The 26523-nt window shown below is 41.9% G+C and overlaps 1 protein-coding gene across 2 annotated transcripts; it reads left to right on the forward strand.

Moving 5' to 3' along the window:
* Nucleotides 1–186: 186 nt before the first annotated feature.
* sec24b (SEC24 homolog B, COPII coat complex component) lies at nucleotides 187–26191 on the forward strand. 2 transcript variants are annotated; one of them, XM_078260040.1, is made up of 24 exons: nucleotides 187–488; nucleotides 1095–1808; nucleotides 2466–2609; nucleotides 5094–5234; nucleotides 9438–9521; nucleotides 9934–10097; nucleotides 11144–11328; nucleotides 11724–11826; nucleotides 14078–14204; nucleotides 14349–14458; nucleotides 14762–14874; nucleotides 14983–15101; nucleotides 15784–15839; nucleotides 16029–16235; nucleotides 17097–17220; nucleotides 17795–17953; nucleotides 18103–18276; nucleotides 18497–18607; nucleotides 19057–19232; nucleotides 20137–20274; nucleotides 21136–21240; nucleotides 22245–22337; nucleotides 22899–23002; nucleotides 25191–26191. In XM_078260040.1, the coding sequence occupies exons 1-24, from the start codon at nucleotides 395–397 to the stop codon at nucleotides 25300–25302; spliced, it is 3657 nt and encodes a 1218-aa protein (XP_078116166.1). In that variant the 5' UTR covers nucleotides 187–394; the 3' UTR covers nucleotides 25303–26191. The 2 variants fall into 2 exon arrangements, with proteins under 2 accessions (XP_078116166.1, XP_078116167.1); XM_078260041.1 differs by lacking the exon at nucleotides 5094–5234.
* Nucleotides 26192–26523: the final 332 nt, after the last annotated feature.

Raw genomic sequence — 26523 nt, forward strand, 5'->3', positions numbered from 1 at the left:
CGCGATGGTCAGGGATAATCCTATAAGTAACTCCAACCCTATAGGCATATACATTATAATGTACTATACGTTGGATTTTATAGATATATTGTAACGTTACAATCAAATTATTTTCAATAAAGTAATACATACAATAAACTGTACATATAGAACATCCACAAGAGGGAGTGGAAGGACCGCAGCCAGGAGTCAGTTAAGCCCTTCAACATCCCGACTCTGGAAGCTTCGGCTCTCAGCCGAGCCGAGAAGACCTGGCCAGGCTGCTCGGGTCTTCACTGACCAGCAGCAACCTCTTTGCCGCATCTCTGGGGTGAAGCCAGGCTTTTGGACAGTGCTGCTCATGTGTTTTTACCCAGCCGTGTATCTGTGGGCATAAGGACGGGAGGACCGAGCGATGTCTGCGCCGGGGTTCACAAACCAGAACAGCTACGTCAGCTATGGCCAGAACTCAACGCCAAACGGTGGAGCTGCGCCCCCCTACCAGAATGGTAATGCGGCCGGGTGATGCGATTAGCCAGCTCGCCAGCGTTAGCATGCTAACCCTATGGGATGTTATGTTTGTCAGGCGCTTTTTTATTTTTTTGCACAAGTGTTCTCTTGTATTATTCAGGACAGTACCATTAATTATACATTAAGGTGACGTGTTAACTCTGCAAAAACTGATGGTTTTATGTAAAGCTAGTCAGCTGCTAACATTAGCTAACTTAAGAGCTAACGTTAACCTTAAACCCCAAAGAGATAGCTAGCGGCTAGCATTAGCTTTTAAGCTAAGATACAACGATATTATAAATGTTAGCAATGAAATAACGGTGTGACCGACCATTGCTTTCTAATTTCGCCTTTATATTGAAGCTCTGATAAACAACCAGTCGATTACATTTACACTGAAATAATTTAGTCTGCATTGATGGCTGTGCTGTCAAGGATGCATATTCAGAAAGCAAACCGGGTATTACGGATGAAGCTTGTTGTTTGCAGCTAATGATAACATCTGTTCGGTACTTTATTTGTGAGCTTTGGTGGAAGTAGAACATTTTTTTTTTTTACACTAAGCTAATTGTACGTGCACTTGACCACCCCCTCCCTCTTCTCAGGTCCAACGCAGACATACCAATCCATGCATCCACCTACAGGCTGCTATGGAGCACCACCTCAACAACAGAACTGCTCCACCATCCCTGCCCACTCTACTCCTGTTCCTAACAAAGCACCCATAACGAACAGTGCCCACAGTGCTAACTACTACCAGAGCATCCATCATCAGCAACAACAGCAGAAGCCGCAGCAGCACCACCTCTCTCAGCATCATGTAGCACCCTCCCCATACAGTGCTCCCTCAAGCTCTGCTCCTCCTTCTCAGCCATATGCCACTCTCCCCTCTTCAGCACCACCACCATCAAATGCCCACTACAACCAACAGCCATTCCAGCAGCAGCAGCAGCAGCATCACCCACCATATACCACTCCAGGATCCTACTATGGACAGCAGTCATACCCCACTTCCCCAGCACAGCACTCTCAACAACAGCAGCAGCAGCAGCAGCCCAGTTTGGTGCCTGCACCTTCTGGTGGCCCTGGCCCCATCTACCCAATTGTTTCGTACCCGTCTACCCCAGGAAGTAGCCAGTACGGCACCCTGAGTTCCTCCCAGAGCACCTCGAAGCATGGAGTCATGCCCACCCAGATGGGTGCACCCCTACATCAGTACAGCCCTTCTTGGCCTGCCTCCACAACAGCAGTGCAGCCTGGGCACAGTGTGGCTCCTCCTAGTCAGCTGGCACCGACAGTTAATGGTCAAGGAAGCACAGGTATGTGTAAATGGTTAATTTAGGCTGGGGCTGATCAGCTGCATGCGGGAAAGAGACATTCCTTAAAAGTATAGTTTTAGTCCAGAGTGCTATATGCGTTTGGTGTTGTGCATACTAGCTGTATTGGTCATTATCGGGTTTAAAAAGCAGTATTGGTATCAGTAGAATACTGCCAACACTAGCAATTTTCGCATTTGTTTTGTCTAGGTGACAGGTGTGTGTCACTTAATATAGCTTTAAAATTAGCTACAGAACAAAAGGTGTCATAGTTTACTTTTTTCTCACTTACCTTGAGTAGGTATGGCTAAAAGGCATAACGTGTTTGTGCTAAGACTCCTACAAAAATCCACATTTGTATCAGACAATATAAGTGTGAAAAATGATTTACTGGTACAACATAACCATTCAGCATTCCTAGAAAGTTAGTTGTAGTTTTGAGGAGACTGCCAGCAGCCAAAGTTCATGTTCAATGAATATTTGACTAATGGCGGTGACTGCTTTTTATGCTAAAGTTCTTGTATTTCCTGAGTGTCAGTCTTCATTCACACATTAGATCTTTGGTTAAGCAGACCTCCATTCTCCTGTTTGAAATTACCTAACCTTTTCGTCTTTTCGTCTTTGCGTTTTTGTTTTTCTTTGCTGCCGCCCAAATCACAGTCCACCAACACTATGACCAGAGCCATCGGGCGTCTCTGAGCTATGACTCCTACGGCGGGGTCGTTCACAGCAGTGGTGGCGCAGACCGACCGCCTTCAGGAACCCCCTCCACTTCGGTCCATTCCTCGCCGGGCCACCACCAAGGTAACAACATGATTTAAATTTTAGGTTATGTTTTGAGACTCTGACACAGCACATGCACAAAAATGATACTGTACTTCAGTGCTGCTGATACTGATGAATGGCAGCTTGTAAAATTAGGGTTTTGAATGATTAAACTAAGAAACGTTACCAATGTGCCTCCATAGATGTATGTACAAAGTTGGAAGTTGACAAACTGCCATTGTGTCAAATTTCTAGACAAAATGAGTTGCAGATGTTTAAATTAGCGCTGGGCAATATATCGATATCGTGATATGAGACTAGATATCGTCTTAGATTTTGGATATCGTAATATGACATAAGTGTTGTCTTTTCCTGGTTTTAAAGGCTGCATTACAGTAAAGTTATGTCATTTTCTGAACGTTCCAGACTGTTCTATTATTTGGCTTTACCTGCTTAGTCATTATATCCACGTTACTGTTGATTATTTATCAAAAATCTCATTGTGTAAATATTTTGTGAAAGCACCAGTAGTCAACACTACAGTATCGTTGCAGTATCGATATCGAGGTATTTGGTCAAAAATGTCGTGAGATCTGATTTTTCTCCAGATCGCCCAGCCCTACTTTAAATAGCTTAAAGTTATCTTTTGGGAATTTGGTCAAATTGTTGAGGCCAAAACCCCTTTTTATAGTTGATGTCAACATGAAACAGTTTCCTGTTTTTTGTTTCACTGCTTGCAGAAGAAACACGACCCCACTGCATTAGTTTCAGAAGGTGTGCTTTCATTTGTATTTTAGTTGGAAATTGTGTGAAAAGTGAAAACTCTCTAATTTTTTCCAAACTGCTGCTTTACTTTGGTGTGTATAAAAAAAACAAAAAAAAAACAGCTCTTGGTTTTGCTGTGCTCGGGTGCCTGGTTTTTGTCTTTTCTGGTGCAAAGTCTTCCACGAGCATACGTTTAGATTTATAGTTGGAATGTTTAAAATCCTGCTGTATGTATGAATATTTGACATGTTCACAGCTGCACTTTGTGTGTGCGGCAGATTACGTGGTACATTTCCAGTAGGGCTGTATGATATGAGGAAAATATGCATTATGTGATAGCGTTGTTGAAATATCGCGATAACGATATAACTTGCGATAAACGGATGTTAAAATGTAGAATGTTGCCTTTCTGCTGCTGTTTATACCGCTAAAATATAACACTTAGCCTGTTTAGATACAAAAACACAAACAAATTAAACATTGAACTTAACACAAAAGACACCGTTACAAGTTTCAAACGTTTTATTGTGCATGTTGATATCCTGATGGCGATAGAAACCTATCAACTGGGTGGTGATGGCGCAGTGGATATGACACATTCCTTTGGTGTGGGAGATCTGAGTTCAGTTCCCACTGCGGTACATCAACCAATGTGTCCCTGAGCAGGACACTTAACCCCTAGTTGCTCCAGAGGCGTGCGACCTCTGACATATATAGCAATTGTAATAATATAGCAATTGTAAGCAATATATATAGCAATTGTAAGTCGCTTTAGTGTCAGCTAAATGACATGTAATGTAATATTTTATTGTGCAGCCCTAATTTCCAGACACACATATACACATACACACACACACACACACACACACATTTTCAGACGGGCGGTTGTGAGTATTATACAAATATTAGGGTTTCAGGTTGGAACTTACCAGCCAGCTGCTGTGTGACCTGTGATTCTTTCCACTGTCAGCTTAGCAGGTTAAGACCAAAGGATTCTCAGCACCAGCTGCACCTGCATTTAATCATAATGGGGGTTGCAAATAGAAACTGACTTTGAAGCTTTGCATAGTCTCACTACAAAGAAAGAAATTCCATCTTAAGAGGTTTAAAAAGTGCAATAACCATAACCTTTCATCATATTTTTCACTCTGTGGACAGTAAAATGTGTGCTATGGGGGAAAAGAAAATGTTCGGTGAAGCTTGTTGGGCGATCCACAGACTGGGAGTAACATTTGCCTGTGAAAACAACTTTGGGGGAAATAAAGTCCCACGTGCATTAACACAGCTGCAAGTGTTCCAGTCAGTTTAACACACTGAAAGAGATTAGATGCCTACTTTACTCTTAATTGTGTCTACGTGTAAGGTTTAAGTTGATTCTGAAATGTTACTAGTTTCATGTCGACTTGGATATAGAGTTAATGTTGAGCGACACGCTAAGCAACCCTGTTTTTACAAAACAAGTTCCTCCTTCTCTCATCGCCAGAAAATTAAAAATATCTTTGCCCATTTCAACTTTTCTGGGGGGGGCGGGGGTCTATAATTCTTATGCATGAAAGCAAAGATCATCAGTATTGGTCTCACTGGTAGTTTGTCTGACAAAATGGGGAAAACACCAGCTACTTTGAACAGTGATTGGTAGAAGTTAGTCAATTGCCTTAGCAACAGCACGTGGAATGAAGTTTACTGCCTGATCTCCGCCGCCCTGCCTCAGTCTTGAAAGTTTTCTCATGTACCTTTCCCACTCCCCCCTTCCAACAGGCATGCAGTATGGATATGTTGCTAATAGTGGAGCTAGCTCTGCCTCTGCCACCACCTCAGGCCCAGCCGCGGCCCCCTCATCATGCAGCTCTGAGGAGGAGGATGATGATGAGGATGAGGAGGAGGAGGATGAGGAAGCAGGTCTGCTTTAGCTTTTATCTCGCCTCAACCCATTCATTACCACTTTCTCCATCCCCGTGAACTCATCCGGCTCTGTCCTAAACATCCCCATGTCCCTAAACCTTTTGTACCTCCTTATTGTACCCATCATGTTTACCATTGGTGCTTTTCCATCCCCTACCCATGCAACGTCACCTTTTGACCGCTACTGCTCTCCTCTTCTGTGTCGCTTCTGCTCTACGTACCAACACGTTTAATCAGTTTGCAGCTCATCATCCATACCTTCCCCTTGCTAATAGGCTAATCAGATATTTCCCTCCCCTTTTGTTCCTGCTGCCTCCTCATCAGCCTTCCAAAGTTCACCCAGTGCTTACCATCTTTCCCCCTGACAGTCATCAGTACTGACACCGAATCATCTTTTAAATCTGTGTCCATCACCGAAAACTGACATGAAATGTTGTCTCTCAGAAAGGTGAGAGGTAAGTGGGTTAGCATTTCGGTTTATCTTTAAACTTTATTATCTTTAGTTTCTGCTTTTCTTAAATGTCATGCAGTAGAAGGAGTTGTCCAACTCTAAGATGTGTGCTTACTTCTGCACATTGTACAGCTCTAGAACTCAGGTAGTAGTGAACCTCATGGAATTGAGTTGGAATTAGATTTGAATTAGAAGGGTTTTGAAACGTAATTGTTCTGAGGTGTTCGTAGTATGTTTACAATCAGTAAGGCTGAACTTAATTATTTTATGGGATTTAGAGAGATAATTAAGTATTCTGTGTGGAAAAATTAATGTATTTGACTTAAGTATCTGGACCACATAATACTGTACTGTACACTCTCATACTATGTGTGTTATGTAGCACTCGGGTGTTCTGCTGATGACTATCCCTCAGGAGCTGTGTCATCAGCCAGAGGTTAACAAGTTTTCAAATATAGCCACTCCCCTGCCAGCAGGTGCAGGATCTCTGTGTACATGTTAGCTGACTTACCTGCTTCCCATGAGAGAGAGCACGGGCACAGCTAGCACCCTTTTACACCTCTTAATGAAAACAGAAGCTTGTTTTTGCTTTCAGCTTCTCCCCTCGTTATCTCTCCAATTATCCCAGGTCTCTTACAGGTTGTGTGCTGCAACAAAATACCAGTTGTTGATATCTGGATGCCATGATAAAATCTGAATTAGAATTGTGCTATTAATAAAAATGAGTTGTTTTAAGTGAATGACATAAGATGCACCTGTTGTCATGGCAGTGATTGTTCAAGCACGTGTTGTAACACATATGGCCCTGTTTACACTTGATTCTAAAATGCCTTTTGGTGATCCAAACACATGTAGACAGCCGAGACGTATCGCAGTTCACACCTGTGTCTATCGGGCGTCTCCAGCTGACCAATTGCGTTCAGATTTCGTTGATGCCTACGTCACTTTAGCTAGAAGGTCAAAAGGTGCTATTGGCTATTAACTATAGCTGTGGTATTAGTTATTACTGCGTCCACAATCTCGCCAGTCATGTAGCGCATGTGTCGGTTCTGCAGAATTCAACACATCTTCCATCGGGCAAAACAATGGACTGTCGCACAACAATTAAATGGCAAGTTAAAGAGCGGTGGCGCGCTGTCACCATGTCCTGCATTGATGACATATTTACCGGTTACGTCCTTGTCGGGAGAGGCATTAGCATTTGGTGGTCGTTTACACTTGTATCTAGTGTTGTCCACTTGTGATCCGTTTGCCCACGACGCTTTTTAAAACCAAGTTTAAACAGGGTCTTAGAGACTATGCAGCTTTTTTCCCCTGTTCACACTGATTCTTGATAATCAGATTGTGTGTGTGTGTGTGTGTGTGTGTGTGAGAAACAGATTAGAAAGGACACTGTCGGCCACAGTATGAAAGGAGCTTTAATTATCAGTAACCAGAGGTGGCAACAGCCTGAGGGCAAGCAAAGCTTTAAAACCAAGCAAAATATTAAGACAACAGTTGAGGGTTAGAAGGAAAATGGAAAACACTGTCTGCTGCAAAGCAACACCTACAATGAACAGATGTATCTTACTCTTATAACCCTTGGCTACATAACCTTTTAACCTATGAGCTGACAGAAGAAAGGAGAAGAAGAGAAGAATCTCGGAGGAGAAGGAAGAAGGCTAAGCTGTGTTGGTGTCCTCCTCCTCCAGAGAAGATAATCCAGTTGTCTGCTGGTCCAATTTAGTTGGCAATAATTGGATCCTGTCCCATCCAATGAGATCTCTGCCAGAGGCCTGTCGTGTCTTGTTGGCTGCTGCTGATCCCTCCTTTTGGCCCACATGGATTAATGGGTTCATTGAAATATTCTGCTCTTGTAATCCTTCTGGAAAACCTGTTCATTATTGGACATGAGAGGAAAAACAGTGGGTGCAATAGACCATAATGCAATGCATCCACAATACTTATTTTGTATTAAGAATATTTTTGCCTTTAGTTGATCGGGTACAGTTAAGTAGAGAATCAGTCAGGAAGTGTGACCACAGAGAGTAGAGGGACGTCTCAAACCAGGATGTTGTGAATTGATTGTATTTGTCTCATGTATCAAATCGGCCACCATGATGCCCCATCTAAAGGAACTGTTGAGTTTTGAATAAGGGCCGTTGATACACTAATAGACCACTAATCAATGTCTTGCCTTTTTTTTTATAAATATAAACCTTGCTTGTGTGGATGCGATTTATTTATTTTATATATATATATATAATTTTTATTTATTTTTTCTATCGAAGAAGGAAAAATTCTATTAAAAAAAATACCCGTGTACGTGTGTACTAGGCCTGAGTTGCTACAAAGTTAATTAAGACTATCAGCTCCACAAAATTCTCTGTATCTGTCAGTGTGGCTGTGGTCAGAAGATTGTGGCGTCCGGTGATTTTCCTGCGCAGAAACTTGAGTGAAGATAATGACCGCTTCTGAAGAGTCCATCATGTTTTTTTGTGTCCTCCTTGGCTACTAGCAACTTAGTGGCAGAGGGGTGGGGGGTGCGGGCGCGATCACAGAAGGCTGGGGGTTTGTTGTCATTAGAATTCCACATGGGGGCGACAGAATCTACGCACTATAGCTTTAATATAGCTTTACATTAGGGCTGCAACTAATGATTACATTTATTGTCGATTAATCTGTTGATTGTTTTCTCGATCAATCCGCTGAAAAATGTCGATCAGTGTTTCCCAAAGCCCAAGACGTTGTCCTCAAATGTCTTGTTTTGTCCACAACTCAAAGACATTCAGTTTACTGTCATAGATGAGAAAAGAAACCAGAAAATATTAAACACATTTGAGAAGCTGGAATCAGAGAATTTGTAATTGTTTTGAATTAAAAAAAAAGAAGAAAAAAAAGAAACTCAAAACGATAGATTATCAAAATAGTTGGCAATGAATTTAATGGTTGACAACTAATCGATTTAATCTTTGCAGCCCTAGTTTACATCAGCTAAACGTCTTGTTCCCCACCTTTTGCTGGCTAACTGCTACATTTTGTAGCATGAAAGTCATGCATGTTATAAAGTGTGCATTAGAGATCATAGAAGGGAGAAGGACAGAAAATGTCAGAGTGTGAATGAAGAGGATGGACTGAATCAGAAGGAGGTAGTACAAAATGGCAAATAAGAGAATTGAGAGTTGTAGAGAGAGAGACGATACTCACTGCATTTCTGTAGCCATCACATCATCTTTGTAATCTTTTGCTAGTCTCATGTTTCTATCCTCCCATATTTTTCTCCGCTCCCTCAATGTATTCTGTCTTCAGAGGCCTGTACGCCTGCTTGTTCAAGACTTAGTGCATCTTTTCATCATGTTTTCTGAGGTCTGAGGGAGTCCAAACAGCACTCTTCATGGCCAAACAAAAAAAAGCTCCTTTTCATTCCCTCTGATGTTTGCCCTTTTTTATTTTCCTCTACTTTTTTCATAATTTTTTTTATCGTGACCCTCCTTCCTTCATTCTTATTGACGTAATTTACAGTTGTCTTTCAGTCGCTCAGGACCTCCCTGTTTTGTATCTTCCCAATTTTATCTTTTGAACTTTTCTTTGCTCTTGTCTTACTTTTTTTTGTTTGATTTTATTATTCTTTGTTGTGCACCTTTTTATTTTGCTATCCCTGCGGGTCCTTGTTTAACTATATCATCCTTCAGTCCTCTCAACCAGTCTTTGCTTTTTATTTCAGTTTTTAATTCTTTCTGTGTTTCACTCTTTGTCTCTGCCTCTCTCAGGTGGCGACACTTCCTCCTCCACTACTGGCAGTGCCTCTCCGGTGCCCAACAGCTATGATTCCCTGGAAGGGGGCAGCTATCCAGGTATGTTTTGATCACACACATACTGTTCATCTAAATAGGCTTACACACTAATATACCACGTTCCAAAACTGCTTACCAGGGTCGTCTTTGTGATTTCATAAAGTTACCCCCAACACCGTGACCCCCAACAATAGATTACACCGCCATTACATTTGGTAACACTACAAGCAGCCATGTATCAACAGGGTAAATGATAAGCCCAAGAATTGAATTAAGTTTGACAAGAGAATATGTACGTATGTAGAAGAGGTATGTGGGGGGTGATATTTTTCTGCAGCGAAAGGATAATGAGATGCACTTTACGATTTATGTAAAAGCCTGGGATGAAAATGGGACACGCACACATTTCCCACATAAATACCATTATTCCAAAATGTTGTAATCAGGTTGAATGCTGAGCTCTTCTGTCTAGATTCTATGCCGCCCTCCAACGATATGACCAACCAGGCCGCGCCCTATGGAAGCTATGGTTACCCCAGCATGCAGCCAGACTATCCCCAGGGACCGGCCTCCCACACTGACTCTTCCCCCTCCCGTGACCCATATGGCCAGTCAAGCTACCAGCAGTACTCCCAGGTGAGGCCAGAGCGTAAAAAAAATAGATGCTATGTGTTTTTGTTTTTATTGTTTTGTCTTATTGTTGATGCGGTTATTTCTTAGTTGAAGTTGAAATGTCTTTAATGTCCCCAAGGGTCAATTTGGTAATAAATAGATAAGAGCATAAATACACATGTACACTATACGCAAATAAATGACAAAAATATGTGCTGTGATATGGTCAGGGATGGCAGATGACCTATAGGTTGTTGAGAAACCCAACAGCTGATGGTACAAATGATCTCAGGTATCTGTTAGACCTGGCACGTTTCCGAAAGGTATACCTCCTTCCTGATGGTAGGAGGCGAAACTCAAGAGTGTAGTGGGTGAGTGATGTTAGCCAAAATGGCCGTTGCCCTCTTTGTGGCTCTGGCCTCATACACATACCCAATGCTGTTGAGGTCAGTGCCAATTATTTTCCGACATATGTATACAGTTTTTCCCAGTCTGTTTTTGTTGATTACACTCAAATTGCCAAACCAGCAGATCGTAGCAAAGGTTAAAATCGACTCAACAAAGGATGAATAAAAGGTTTTCAGAAGTGATCTGTTGACATTAAACCCCTTCAACTTCCTTAAAAGAAACAGTCTCTGATTGGCTTTTTTACATATATAGTCTGTATTGGTGTCAACGTTCAATTTGTCATCTAAAATGGTGCCTAAGTACTTTTATTGGTATTAGTTGCAAGTGAAAAGCGTTTTCAGCAGCCTGGTTCCAGATCTCTGAATTTTCAACCACATCCTAAACTTTGTTAAGTGATTTAGAGGTCGGCTGTTGCTCCTGTTGGCCGTTTGCTCAGTTGGAGAAACAACAGAACCAATCGGACACTTTGTGGGAAAGACGAAAGTTTACTGACATGTGGCACTTGTGGTTTGGCCTATTTGAAGCTCTGTACTACTTCTATGTGATTCTTGCTGTGAGTAAATATTGGACTTACTGTATATTCGCCAGATGGCCATATTGACACACCAGTTCTGGTTCATTTAAAAAAAAAAAAAGTGTTATGTCTTCTCCCTCCTCTGCAGCCATTCCCAAACCTGTCCCAGCTGTCTGCGGCCCTGGGGGGGCTGAGTGGGGTGCCAGAGCTGGAGGTGGAGGCCCTGAGTCCGATCAACCTGCTGCTGGAGAGGAACCTGCTTCCCCCCAGACCCCTTGAAGCCCCCGAACCCAACCTCAGCCCCGACCTCAAGAAGGTCAACTGTAGTCCACAGTAAGTAAAGTGAACGGGGGTTTAACTATTGGGTTAAACAATCGTTTAAAATTGCTAAGCTCACCCAGTAAGAGCGTTGGCCCCATGTATGCTGAGGCCTTTGCAGCGGCCCGGGTTCGAATCCGACCTGTGGCCCTTTGCTGCATGTCATCCCCCATCTCTCTCCCACCTTTCCACTGTCACTCTGAAAAAAGCCCCAAAAAATATTAAAAAAAAAACAACTTAAAATTACATTTTTGCTCGTATTTTGCTCATAGTTCATATTTGTTTATTTGGAGGTACCTTTTCTCAAATACTCAATACTATTTCTGTAAATCTCTCACTCTGTCATATTGTAATCTGTGGATGTGTTATCTAATACACTTTCTCTCTCCTTGTTTGTCTTTGCTGATCAGGACATTCAGGTGTACCCTGACCAGCATCCCCCAGAACCAGGCTTTACTCAACAAAGCCAGGCTCCCTCTGGGCCTCCTCCTCCACCCCTTCAGGGACTTACAGGTATGATCTGATGGCTAACCCCTTCCCCCCATGTCCCATGCAAATCTTTAATCTTTCTATAACAATGGCGGTCACTGAGGTTGATTAACTAGGTATTCCGTGAGCGGGGGATGGTCCCCTAACTGGAGGGGGGTACTATGCTAAACAAGCCCCTTGGGTCTTCACAAAGAGAGGCAGATCCAACTGTCTTTTTGGTAGACACATTTCCTCCTAGATGGAGCATGAAAGAAGGAGAGAGAATGGTCTTTTCTCATATTATTGTGGTCACATTTATGTTGAAAAGCCATGAAAAATAGTGTATAAAATGTGACCTTTTTAAGGTATGGCTAATGGGGCTATTTGAGGATTTTGAGTTTAAGTTGCCAAATTTTGAAAGCTTAGTAGTCTTTGTCCACTAATGAAAAATACTGAACCGTCTGTTGTAGACAGTACTTTGAGACGAGCAGCTGCAGTGACAGCAGGACAGGCAGGAGGAGGAGAATGATGATGATGATGATGAGGTGCAGGAAGATATGTGAGTGTATTTATAGAGGTGTTCCTAATGTGGTGTCGGAAGGTATGAAGTGACGGAGAACAGAGATGCACTGATGTCACGTGAGAAAGAAGTAGAAAGTTAACACCAGCCAAATAGTTGTGGCTGGAAACTTTGTTCACTCAAGTAGCAACAGTGGCTGGAAAAAGTTGTAATAGGGTCAAGTATATTTTAAGTCCATTTGCTAGGGACTCGCTGAATAAAATATGAGTTTGCCTCTATTTATATTCATGCAGTAAAAAAAGATTCACAACCTTGAAACTGCCAAATGCATCCATAGTCTCCAATGGACTGTGAAACAGCTACTCCAATGCTACTGCTTTCATAGTACAGTAGATGATGACTGTAACGCCATGGTTTCACACTACACCACTTGCCAGTTTTACACTGCACAATTCTGTGCTTGGGATAATTTGTTTGCATTATCGAAACAGACATTTGTTCTCCTCTACAGTTCCACCATTCACCTCTAAATCCGGGCACCACTGATTATTTATTAAAAACAAAAATGGGGGCGCCTGGGTAGCTCACCTGGTAGATCAGGCGCCCAGTCCTCGACGCAGCGGCTCAGGGTTCGAGTCCGACCCGCGGCCATTTGCCGCATGTCTTCCCCCCCTCTCTCTCTCCCCCCTTTCCTGTCTACAGCTGTCTTGTCTATTCAAGGCTAAAATGCCCCAAAGAATGGCTATGAATATGCTCTGCTTTAGTTCCCAAACAAATGTGCTTGGTTTACCAGTCCTTCCAGAAAAATGCAGAGTTTTTTTGTGATTGTTGCGGGCAAAAATCCTTGATTATGCGGCACGTTTTCTTAAATGCGATGGAATATGCGGGGTATTTATGCAATTTTATGCGATGAAATTGCGGGAACTTGCAAAAACTGCGGTTTCATCATGACTTCATCGCGGGGTTTGCAGCTTTTCGATGTTCACGTCGTGTAATTACGTCACTTCATAACGTCACTTCATAACGTCACTTCATAACGTCACTTCATAACGTCACTTCATAACAGCAACAGGGGAAAATGGCTGCTCTTGCGTGAAGTAAACACAACATTTTTCAACTTTCTGCTAAGATATATGTGACTTTTTTGCAATGAAAATGCGGGGAGCCGCGCATATTTTGCGCGGAAATCGGCAATTTATACAGCGAAAGTGCGGCGTATTTGAAAAAATGCGGCCCCCGCATAAATATGCGGACTTTGGCTGATTATGCATTGAATTATGCGATCGCATAATCACGTTTTTCTGGAGGGACTGGTTTACTACCACTTCATCATCTGTGCTGGACAACCTCACACAAGTTTTTATTTTTTTTTTTCTTGGGGAAATTTGTGTAACAATTATAGAGTGTAGCTGCCGGGGTATGCTGAAGAATAAATGGTCTATATTCTAAGGAAAAATGTAGAAGATTCTCAGGTGACCCTGCTACATCAGCAGGAGAAGTCCTTGAGAACACAGCCGTAGAAACATCAGAGACAGAATACAAAGACTACAGATCCAAAGATTCGTTCAACCACATCCCCCAAGAAACAGAAACAAAGCTGCTCTTCAGTCGTCTGCCGAGACATGAGTAGAGGAATGTTTGGCAAAAGGTCACCACCAAACTTGAAAAGAAGCACAAATTGTAAAATGTTCAGCTCCCAAGTCACATGTGTACTTTCCCTCAGTATTTACTCCATTTTTCTCTCTCCCTCTTTTCTCTCTCCCTCCCACTCTGCAGCAGTTACCGGTGATCACGTCGAACACAATAGTGCGCTGTCGCTCCTGTCGCACCTACATCAATCCGTTTGTCACCTTCCTGGACCAGCGCAGGTGGAAGTGCAACCTCTGTTATCGGGTCAATGATGGTATGAATGCAATCATGAGTTATTCCGGGTTTAGAAATGCATTTTTGTGCCCAGTACTATAATTATTCTATACCTTCATAATTTTGTGTCCCACATAGTTTTGCACATGTCATACCTGCTCTTTTTTTAATCTTTCTTATTCAGTTCCAGATGAGTTTATGTACAATCCAGTCACCAGGTCGTATGGCGAGCCCCATAAGAGACCAGAGGTCCAAAACGCCACTGTGGAGTTCATCGCCTCCTCAGACTACATGGTAAGTTGTCTCTTCTGTCCTGAAACTTTTGATTGTTCTTGTGTTGTGAATGTTCATGTAGTGGGATTGTTTGCCCACTAGAGGGCAGCGTTTGTCTCGATGCTATAACATCTGAGGCAAAGGGCTTTCCTACTGTATGAACTTTAATTTAAAAGAAAAGCAGGAAAAGAGAGTGACACTTCACTGGAATAAAAAATGAACTCTTACATCTTACAGACTTCAAATTAGACATGCAACAATACATATATTTTCACATCCATCCCCACTAATCATGTGCGTTTGTTTGACCTCTTGTGTGTTCAGCTGCGGCCCCCTCAGCCAGCGGCCTACCTGTTTGTTCTCGATGTGTCTCACAATGCTGTGGAATCAGGCTACCTTAAGTTCTTCTGTGAATCACTAATGGACAACCTGGATAAGTGCGTGTTGTTGATAATCCATACATTAAACGTTTAAATGTGTGTTAAAGTTTTGTTGGGGTTTTCCCATCCAAACCAATTCTGACTTCTGGTTGTTATGTGCTTCAGGTTGCCTGGGGATACACGCACCAGGGTGGGCTTCCTCACCTTCGACAACACTGTCCACTTCTACAACCTCCAGGAGGGACTGTCCCAGCCACAGATGCTGGTGGTATCGGACATAGATGGTACATCATCTAACTGAAATCAGGCTTTAGTTTGCATACTCGTTTGTTTTTTAATCACTAACAGTTGGTGGCAACAGTGTCCAAAATAGAGAACCTTAGCTTACCAAAGCTTATCAAGGAATAAACAAGGTGTATAGGACGAGTTAAGTAGTCAAGAGGTTGGAAAGCTCCTCAGATGCACAAAGACTTTACATTAGTAGAAAAAATAAGTGTGGAAAGAGACATTTCAGTCCTGCACATTTTTTTGTTGACCTTTACCTTAGTATGAAAGTCTTTTCATTCTTTGATTTCATTTAAAAAAAATGTTTTAATAATTTTGATTTTATCACTGATATATGTAACCATATCCATTTATCCATATCCAATTACTGTATATTTTATTTACATATTGGACTCACCAACAGTCGACCAAGTTATCTCAGGGTATGAAGAAAAAGGATGATTAACATAGATTTTTACTGTGTTGCTGACTAGTTTACATAAAGGCTGAATTATACATTTTAAGGATTTCCTTAATGATTTTAATAATGTCTTTAATTTAGTGCAAGACCACATCTTCATCAAATAATGTTTAATAAAGTATCGGATTTGCACCACTGTGATTCTGCTGGTCTTATGACAAATTGCCATAAATGTTTCTGCTGTAATCCAGATGTTGTTTCTTTTTTTTTCTTTTTTTCAGACATCTTCATACCGTCTCATGACAGTCTAATGGTGAACTTGAAGGAGAGCAAGGAGGTACACTTTGTAGCCATTTATGTTAAAAACAATCATACTCTTTTCTTCCCATTCTCTCATTATTCTCATGTCCTCAATTCTCTCTTCCCATTCTCTCATTATGTCCTCAATTCTCTCTCTCTCTCTCTCTCTCTCTCTCTCTCTCTCTCTCAAAATTGTATTTCTTCCTCCTTCCCTCCCCTCCTCCAGCTGGTGAAGGACCTTCTGACATCACTGCCGGGCATGTTCAGCCAGACCAAGGAGACCCACAGCGCCCTCGGCCCGGCATTACAAGCAGCTTTCAAGCTCATGTCGCCCACTGGGGGCCGCGTCACAGTGTTTCAGACGCAGCTGCCGACGCTCGGTGCTGGTTCGCTGAAGTCGAGGGAAGACCCCAACCAACGCTCGAGCACTAAGGTACCAATGAGGAGCATTTTATGGTTTTGTGAGAACATCCTGACAATTAAGTCTTTCTTTTTATTTTGATCTACTGGTGATAAAGTTTGAGTTTCTGTGGTTACTGCTATTAAGCATGTTTTTTATTTTTATTTTTTTTATTTATTTTTTTACCACCATTGTTTTTACCTTTTTTACCAGCCATCTTCATTTTTCAAAATAGAAAGCGGTGGTGCTGCTTACTCTGTGATTTATGAGGCCTAAAACAAACCATATGACCGATGAAATATAGCAAGAGAATGACACTCTTCCACACCCCTTGCTGTGCGGATTTATACTTATTGTTTTGGCATTGTCAGTGCTGTTACGTTTATATTCCTGCCACAACTCACTTTTATTACCAGCCCCAACGTCATAATTGGATCTCACGTTTCAGTTCAGAGCGAGAGCACTCATGGAGGATGCTGAGCTGAAGTCTGTGTTTTTGCCATCCCAGGACTGTGATTTATTGATCTTCATCATCTGTGTTTTGTGTTTGATCTGAATAAACTGCCAAAAAGTTACAGCAAGAACAGATGTGCTTTCTTTCTCAGGGAAAAGTAATTTTTGTTAACTTCTGCGCTTTCAGGAGGATTTTGGGCTGAAAAAAAAACCCCCATGGAAATAAAAGACAATATACTCTTAACTCAGTCTGCATCCTTTCCATATCATTCATCATTTAGTGGCCACTTTAATCGAAATAAAAATGATCTAATAGCACAGGAGACTGAGGAAAAAAACTCCCTGGAACTCCCTAAAGCTGTTGGTGGCGATTTCTTCCTTTTACAGAGCAGAACACAGAACAAGAGGATTTCTTTTTGTAATTAATCTGAATCTTTTCAGGGAGTTCAGCACCTTGCCCCAGCCACAGACTTCTATAAGAAACTCGCACTGGACTGCTCAGGGCAACAAATTGGGGTGGATCTTTTCCTGCTCAGCTCCCAGTATGCTGACCTTGCTTCGCTAGGTAAGAACACCCAACATTTCAATTCAGTGTCTGTGTCACAGCCACAAAAGGCCCATGGGACTAGGGAAGTTTGTCTATCTGCTAACCCCAACACTTTGATTCAGAGTTAAATATCTTAACTGGTTTACTGGGTCAAACTTTTCCTTCACTTTGTCACAAATTTCGTCACAAATCTATCATTTGAGTATCAAACGATGACTTTGGGCTTGAAAGGTAGATCTGAAAAGTTGGTAACTTCCTCCTTCGCACATGAAGGCAGCTGCAGCTGCAGTTTTTATTCACAGCAATAACAATGGGTTCAAATAGAGGACCGGTATCTGTTGTATCCCCTGCTGTCCTCAAGGGGAGCAAGCTAGAAACTTTTCAAAGCCACCTTTAAAGCCTACAGAAAGCGAGCACTGGATACTCCAAAGACTTTCCGGATTTTCCAGAGAGTATTCCTTTTAAACGCTTAATGCTACCATTAACATGGTAAACGGACATGTTTTACATGTTTCAGTGTATAGGGGATTTTATTTTATTTCTGATACTTGAATTATAATTACATACTTTTCTCCTTCTTCCTGTTCTTCAGCATGTATCTCCAAGTATTCAGCGGGCAGCATCTTTTACTACCCCTCCTTCCATTACATCCACAACCCGGCGCAACTGGAGAAGTTCCAGAAGGATCTGGACCGCTACCTCACCAGGAAGATCGGCTTTGAGGCGGTCATGAGAATACGATGCACGAAAGGTAACGGGGTCACCGGAGTCAGACATTTTGCCTTCTTTACAACTGAACGTGTGCTATATTTTTCCATTACAGGTTGTCTGCTTTACTTGTTTTGCATACATTTTTCAAACTAGTTTTTGTCTCTTCCCTCATCCTCTGATCGTGCTCAGGTTTATCCATCCATACGTTCCACGGTAACTTCTTTGTGCGCTCCACCGACCTGCTCTCCCTCGCCAATGTCAACCCAGATTCTGCCTTCGCTGTCCAGATGTCTATTGACGACTCACTGGCAGACTCGTCTCTGGCCTGCTTCCAGGCTGCTCTGCTCTACACCTCCAGTAAAGGTACACAAACTCACACACACACACACACACACACACACACACTTGGATCATGGTGAGGATAACTGTGTGGGTCAGTGAACTGTTTACCGCTACACAATACTTTTTTGAGTAAAAACCTCACCTGCTCCAGCAGCCAACAGTAGGAGCTTGTGGTTTTGTTGATGATGCTATATGCAAATAGTATTACCGTCTCTGATTATTCATCCGTCTATACCGGTAGGAAAAAGGCGAATCCGGGTCCATACTCTGTGTCTGCCGGTGGTCAACCAACTGAGTGATGTGTATGCCGGAGCTGATGTTCAGGCCATCACTTGTCTGCTAGCCGACATGGGTGAGTAAGCCACCAGCTGTCACAGTTTTCTTAAATACATTGCTTTAACTTTTTTGTCCACATGAAAATAAACACAACAGGGGATAAAAATAGAAATTATGGAGAATCTATAGAAAAGTAAGCAGGGTTTCCCGCAGAAAATTTGTTCGTGAATGAAGTGATGAAAGGGAGAAACGAGTCCGACGTAGTTAAGGTGTCAGGCGCGTCTTGCTTAGGCGGCCGCCTAAACTGCAAAGTGCTGCGGGAAACCCTTGTAAGTAGAAAGTAGAAAAAATCTCAATGCAATAGAAAGCAAAGGTTTAATGTCATTGTAGTTTAAATTTGTAAAAACATTAAACTCGGTCCTCCTCTTGAGTTGCAGGCATTTCACAGCCTTTTGAGAAATGTACTAACATGTCATACTGTTTGCTTTTAGACACGTCTCCATCTAATCTTTTTCCACGTTTCAGCTATCGACCGGTCGATAACGTCCAGCCTGACAGATGCTCGGGATGCCCTGACGAATGCGGTGGTGGATCTGGCGAGCGCCTACAAGAGCAACGTGTCCAACCTGCAGCAGTCCGGCCTTGTCTTTCCTGCTGCCTTGTGCCTCTTCCCCATTTACATCCTCGCTCTGCTCAAACAGGTGTGGCTGCTAGACAGGCATCAGCACATACACTCGTCATTACACATACGACTAAAAACACCCACAGAGCCACACACATAAAACTGTCTGAAACGCACACACATTCCATACTAACACCCAATACTCCACCCCTACGTCAGTTACGCATCCTAAAATATGAACTGCTTTTACATAATCACTACCCCTCCTGTACACACACACACACACACACACACACACACACACACACACACTTGGATCATGGTGAGGATAACTGTGTGGGTCAGTGAACTGTTTACCGCTACACAATACTTTTTTGAGTAAAAACCTCACCTGCTCCAGCAGCCAACAGTAGGAGCTTGTGGTTTAGTTGATGATGCTATATGCTGAGTTTACATTCATACAGACTCCATATATGTTCAATGACTGTATTCATCCACCCAGGACTTGTTCATTCATACATCCAGGGTGTGTCCACATTCAGACACACTCTCACAGTCTTTGCATCATCTCAGACAAATACCCCTATGGGTCTGACCACATCAGTTTACACCATAAACATTTAAATCCCTGTTTCCTGATGGATGTAAAATTACAGATGAGTTACCATTTAGAGTCAACTGTATGTAATGATATTCAATTAGTATTTCTAAGTGCTTAATGAATCTAATCAAAACATTAGCAGATGTTTGAATCCTCCAGTGGCTGAAAATCAACTCAGGGGCAGTAAACGAGATTTGAACTCCATTTTAGAACCTGCAGTACCAGAAACTGATTAGAAAACTGTTGTACCGGGGCGGGTCCCAAGTGTGAGGTGAATGTCATGGCTTGAAAACAAGAAAATAGCAACAAAAAAAAAAAATAACTGAAAGAAGAAATAAAGATGAATACACACATTAAAAAGATTTCTATTTCTTTTTTACAGAAAGCTTTGCGGACAGGCACCAGCACGCGGCTCGACGAGCGGGTCTTTGCCATGTGTGAGTTCAAGACGCAGCCGCTGCAGCAGCTGATGCGACTGGTTCATCCTGACCTGTACCGGCTCGACAACATTTCTGACCAGGTAGGACACGGAAAAGACTGGGGGGGAAAAGAATCGATACAGCATAGTATCGCAATATTTTCTGTGGCAATACTGTATCGATACACAGACGCCAAGAATCAATTTTTTTTTAAATATAGGTGTTGGTCAGTTTGTCTGCTTGACAATCCCATTTTGCAGCAATAAACTTGAAGTGAGATGAACAAACAACAGATTTATCTTTTTAGATAAAACGGATGTTTTTATTTTTATTTATTTTTTAAGATTCTTTTTTTGGGGCATTTTAGGCCTTTAATTCCACAGGACAGATGAAGTCATGAAAGGGGAGAGAGAGGGGGGAATGACATGCAGCAAAGGGCCGCAGGTCGGAGCTGAACCCGCGTCGAAGAGTAAACTTCTATATATGTGCGCCTGCTCTACCAACTGAGCTAACCCGGCCACGATAAAACAGATGTTAACAAAGTTTCCTTTTGGGGACATCATTTGAAACTGGGAAAAATTTGAAGTTGGAAAAAAGGTAATAAATTGCAATATAATTTCAGAATATTGCAATATGTTTAAAATCGCAATCACGATATTGCATCGTGAGGCCTCTGGTGATTCCCACCCATAGTGACTAGTCAATTTATTAATTCAGAGTTTGAGAACGGTTTAAAATATTTTGCCGACATCAGGCTGCATAAATAATAAGCGTATATTCATTATTTAAATGAATTGGGAATTTATTTTCAAATGACAATATTACTTATAGATTTTTGAAGCTGTGAGTGTGGATTCCCTCACTGTACCTGAGTGACTTTTAAATGAAATTAAAACCAAAAGAAATGGACCTTGAGTGTCCTCCATCTGTAATCCATTGCACCTTTTTGTGTCCACCTGCAGGGGGCGCTCCATCTGAACAACACAGTTATTCCCCAACCTCATCTGCTCCACCTGTCTGCTGAGACGCTGAGCAGAGATGGAGCTTTCCTCATGGACTGTGGCAACGTAAGCTCTCAGTATAATTTATTCATAACACACTCTGCGGGGATGTGGTTCTTCAAGGGTTTTTCACAGAATGTTCGAGATCATGTTTACTTCCCCTCAGTTTTTTCTAGTTCTCTAAAGTTCTCTAGTTGTCTTGTTTCCTTCAAAAAGTGTAGATAATTGTCATCAATTCAAGTAAATTAAAGACAAGTGCAGTGTTATTTTGGCCTACAGGAAGGATGAGTGCTGTGTGTGGACATTTATTGTGCCATTATGTAAGCTCTAAGCGATGTTGGGTGACGGAACTTCTTGTTGACGTTCAAAGTATTTTCAAACAGAGGCTAGCTCGCCCCTCCCTCATCCCGTCCCCTCCCCCTCCATTCCGTGGTTCCGCACACTAACCCCCCAAATCCTTCTTGTCGGTTATTGGCTGAAACGCTGGAAGACTGTTTGTATGTTTTATGGTGCAGGTTGGCACAATTTGTTTTTGTTGACCGTGTGTGGAGCCTGGGCTGTCTACAGAGACCGCGTACAGTGTGTTCAGGGGACAGGCAGCTAGCGGATAGTGAGATGTTTGTTGTATGTGACAAAAAATGTTGTAGCCTAAAATAAGCATATAGCAACAGCAGCGTTACAGCCCAGTTTTTGTTGACTTTAGTGTCCCATGCTTTAATGTAAGTGATTTTCCACCCTGACAAAAATAAGGAACAGAGAGGAAACAGGTTTATCAGTGTAAAATATAACGTTATGAGCAGTTTTATTCCTAATTTCTCAATCAACTTTTTTACTATGAGCAATACATCCTACAGACATTTTCATACACTAATCAAGAGTTTTTGGGTGTTTGACAACTCTTAAACAATACTTTAAGATGTTTTCCTGAGCCTTTTAACTGTTATTGTTGCTTACATAGTCATGAATATGTTGATATAATATGGAGACATTTGAACCAAAGCTTTCAGGGGCTTTAATCTGTGTGTCAGGAAGAGTAGCTACTCTGTGACTAACTGTTTCTCTCTTTGCAGACCTTTTATCTGTGGATCGGCAAATGCTGCCACGATTTATTCATCCGAGATGTTCTGGGCTGCCCCAACTACGCTTCAATACCCACCAACATGGTCAGTAAGACTGTAACTGTATACAAGCAGCTGTCCTTTCAAAATGAGCAGTCCATCATTTAAAAAGTAGGAAAACAGTGATGCATTTGTAACATGTCGGAAACGATGTTTAGGGAAATGGTGGTATTGTTTTACTCCCCACCGCCCAGTTGCTGCATGAATGATGCAATGCAGCATTCTACATAGTTCCCCTGAAAATGACTCACAGATTTGCTTCACAGTAAAATAGCACTGCTATTCTCTTTGTTGTAAGAGGAAAACAACTCATGCATTTTATCAAACTGTGCAGCTAGAAAGCTCTGTCATTACCACACTGTGGGCGTGATGGGGACATCCAGAACAAAGCAACCGTCAGCACTTGTTTATGCTGCCTATTGTGTTTTTCTAGAAAGGGGTCGATGCATCCCAGAGCCACCTACCAACCCCACATTTAAAACCACAGGCATATTTCTGTTAACCATGTTGTGTAGCCGAAATGACTTAAGTGAATCTACATAATCTGTTTTCCCATCTGAGACACACAGCAGTGAAAACAATGTTGTTTCTCTCTATAATTCCCAGAGTCACATTCCTGAGCTGGGGACTCCTCTGTCTAAGAGAGTGCGAGCGTTTCTCGACTGGCTGCAGGACAACCGAGCGTTCAGCTCCATGATACACGTCGTCAAGTAAGCACTGCTTCACATCTGGATTACCATCTGACTTTAACTAACACTCACATATCTTCTAACATCCAGATGCTGGATTCTAGAAAGTCTGAGAGACTTTTTCTTCTTTTATTTACATTTTTAAATAGTACAGACAGTTGACCTCAAAATAACGTAACAGCCAAATGGGTTTCACTTCCTCTTCCACCAAGTTACCAGCTGCCAGAAATTAGGAGGGTCAAATATCAGAAGGCACACATTTGTGACAATTCTTCAAATTGAGGAGATTCATTCCACCTAAAATGAATGTAAAACCAAAATATTTAATGCTAAATGTCCACCATACCAAGATACTCAAATATGAAAAAATGATCCAGTCCAAAGCAGAGATTACATCCTATTGAGGTCAGAGGTCATGGTCAGCCTGTAGTGGTGTTTCTTGGGCAGGATGGTTTTAGGCTGTAAAATAGCACTGAATACCATTCAATACATTTAAAGATAGCATCGTTTCGAAATTGACTAATGATCAAAGTTCCAATCTGAAAGATCTCCGTTTGGTTCTCTTTAGCTATAGCAATAAGCAGTAATAACAGCTGGGTTTTTGGATCTCACTTCCCAGAGATCCAAACAATGTGTGATGTCAGTCAGTTGGCAGTTGATGAGCAAGTCTATTGCGTTAGCCTCGGCTACCCTCACTGGCGGACCAATCACTGCTGGGTGATGGAAAACGCATCACTAACTGTGCACCACTTGTGTATTTTTTTTTTCCCCCTTGATTGTCGCAAAAAGACATCCTGTTGGTAATACTGCACTGCAAGGGCTTTCATCAGTGGGCCATCGGCTCAGTCACCATTATATTACCTCATTCTGTGATAGTGACTTAATAGATGTTTATTTAAATGAAAATCTTCCAGATTGGGCGCCTGTTTAGCTCACCTGGTAGAGCGGGCGCCCATATATAGAGGTTTACTCCTCGACTCAGCGGCTGCGGGTTCGACTCTGATCTGCAGCCCTTTGCTGCATGTCATTTCCCTTCTCTCTCCCCTTTCAAGTCTAAAACTGTCCTATACAAATAAAGGCCTGAAAAACTGCCCCCAGATTGAGATTATTGCTAAAAAAAAATCTAATATTTTCTGGTTCCAGCTTCTCAAAAAAATTTCTGCTTGATTTTCTGTTTTTATATCATTGCAAATTGACTATATCTGTGTTTGGGACTATTTGTCAAACAAAACCAGCTATCTTAAAGACAGCCTCTTTAGCTCTGACATGTTTCTTTTAAACTATTAAATAATCTGTTGGCGAAACTAGCTAACAGATTAATCAAGGGGTGGTAAGAAAGAGGGGGATGAGATACAACAAAGGTTCCTTGCTGGAATTGAACTGGAGATGTTGCAGTTACAGTTTGTCATGGTTTGTATCCTATTAACCATCAAACCACCAAGACGCCCCCAACAGACGAATCTGTATGAAACTAATAAGTAGTTGCACCCATACTTCAGTGTGCCATCCACACCAATAGGACTTGACTGGCACCACACAGAAACCGGGTGGGACCAGTTATGTGTCTGGAATGAGTGGAATCATTCTCCCAGAAGAGTTAGGTCTGAGGTTGAGAGAAAATATATTTCCAGTGTAAACACAAAGTTAGCAGTGAGGTCATTGATTGACAGCGGCTGTAAAGTCTTCCACAGGGGACCCATTGTTTCTGTTCCCTCTCTCTCTCTCTCCTCTGTGGCACTGCGTTGTTGCTCCACCACATGTTTACACCACAGTGTTGTTGTGGAGGGTGGATGATGTCAGTGCAAACAGACTGAGGATGTTTGCATCGCTCTGTCAAATTGACAAATGTGATAAATTGGATGAGATTTCTTGAGGTGGTCTACAAAATGTACATAGTTACATTATAACTAAAACGAGACGTTTTCCTCCAACAGTACAAGGTACAGAGTTTTGACTTTGAACTTCATATACTGTATGTAATAAAAACACTGTAATTGCAGCAGAAAGAAAACATTTTAAATCCAACATTTTAACATTTTAAAAAGGTTTACCGGTTATTCTTGTGTTAACATTTGAGAAGTTTGCACTACAATGGAAAATGTTCACACAATACCCAGCCTTACATAGAATCCATAATAAAAAAAAACAACCTTTATTGCTGCTATCCCTCTTAACACTCTCGTCTTTGTTTCTCTTTGTTCTGCTGCAGGGACGATACTCCGGCTAAAGCTACTTTCTTCCAGTACCTGGTGGAGGATCAGTCTGAGTCGGCTTCTTCCTACCATGAATTCCTGCAGCACATTCAGGCAATGTCCAAGTAGGCTCCCATGATACAGAGAGAAACTTTGGCCGCTAGAATCCACAAACCAGAGCGTGACTGGATTCCGGCCTCGTAGAGTGAAAACTAAACTCCTTCAGACTAGTTTTAGCGGGGTGGCTTACCTCCCGTTCCTCCAAACAGTCTTATTAAACAAATCCACCCTCCAAGCTCATCGGTCAGCCGGGATTTGACCATCAGAAGGGGAGGAAGGGCGATAGTTGTAGAAAAGAATAAAGAGAAATAAATAAATGAAGAACGGGGATTTGTTCCACCTCCAGTGTCTCATCGCTGCCTCTTAACCACCGTCAACCCCCCGTTTTAACCCTCTCGTCAAACCTCTCACTCCCGAGATGATAAGGGGAAAGTCGAGCCAAGAAGATGGCACTTAAACAATTCTTTAGTTAGATTTGTTTTCGTGAGCCTCACGTGTAGCTAGTGCTGTCTTTTTTTATTATTATTATTTTATAATTTATTCCCCTCCTTACTCCCTAAGTTTTATTTTAAGACTATTTTGAATACACTGGAGAACAGAATCAAGAATTCCTTTTTTGTTGTTTTTCGGCATGAGATACGAAACGCATGTCACTGTTTTGTTTGCTGCTAGTCTGAGCACAGACGACATCTGTCTGTGTAACGGGAATATACTTCGACAGTGGTAGGATGTTGAAACCCCCCTGTTGGCTCCTCCTTTTCTCCTCCACTGTGTGAACTCCTCATTAGATCAATCGTTAAAAAAAAGCCCCCCCCCACTGTCAATAAACTTCTTTTAATTTGTTTTATTTTTTCCAGGCGCTAACTGAAGTTGCTATCCACTTTGTAACTATTGAAAAAGAATCTTTTATGTGCGATAATTTATGAACCAGCTTATTAAATAAAAAACAAAAACAGAACTTTGCTTGTTTCGTGTGACGGTGCCATCAGACATAATGACCAGCATCTATTATACTGCTCTTTCATGTGTTTTAAAAAACTCCGTGTCCCAACAGTTTCAATGCACAAACTACCTCACGGGTTGATGTAACATCATGGTTCTCAGACATCGTGCCTTTTCTGGACCTTGACGAATTGTTCTCATGTTTCAGTACATATACATCATTTTACATCTCTATAGATCGTATGACTCCTACACACATTTTACAGCAGCATGAGGCCTCAACTAGGAAGACTTTTTGACTTCGTAAATGACATGCTGTATGTATTTGAAAAGTTTGACTTTTGAAGG

This window comes from Sander vitreus, chromosome 10 (assembly GCF_031162955.1).
Source record: "Sander vitreus isolate 19-12246 chromosome 10, sanVit1, whole genome shotgun sequence".
In the NCBI taxonomy this organism is placed as follows: domain Eukaryota; kingdom Metazoa; phylum Chordata; class Actinopteri; order Perciformes; family Percidae; genus Sander; species Sander vitreus.

What these genes read in the sequence shown, in the direction of transcription:
- sec24b (XM_078260040.1), top strand. Translation starts at nt 395, where the DNA reads ATGTCTGCGCCGGGGTTCACAAACCAGAACAGCTACGTCAGCTATGGC. An exon ending in CTGTTATCGGGTCAATGATG is followed by an intron (nt 14,205 to 14,348) that starts GTATGAATGCAA and finishes TTTCTTATTCAG; the next exon opens with TTCCAGATGAGTTTATGTAC. An exon ending in GAGAATACGATGCACGAAAG is followed by an intron (nt 17,954 to 18,102) that starts GTAACGGGGTCA and finishes GATCGTGCTCAG; the next exon opens with GTTTATCCATCCATACGTTC.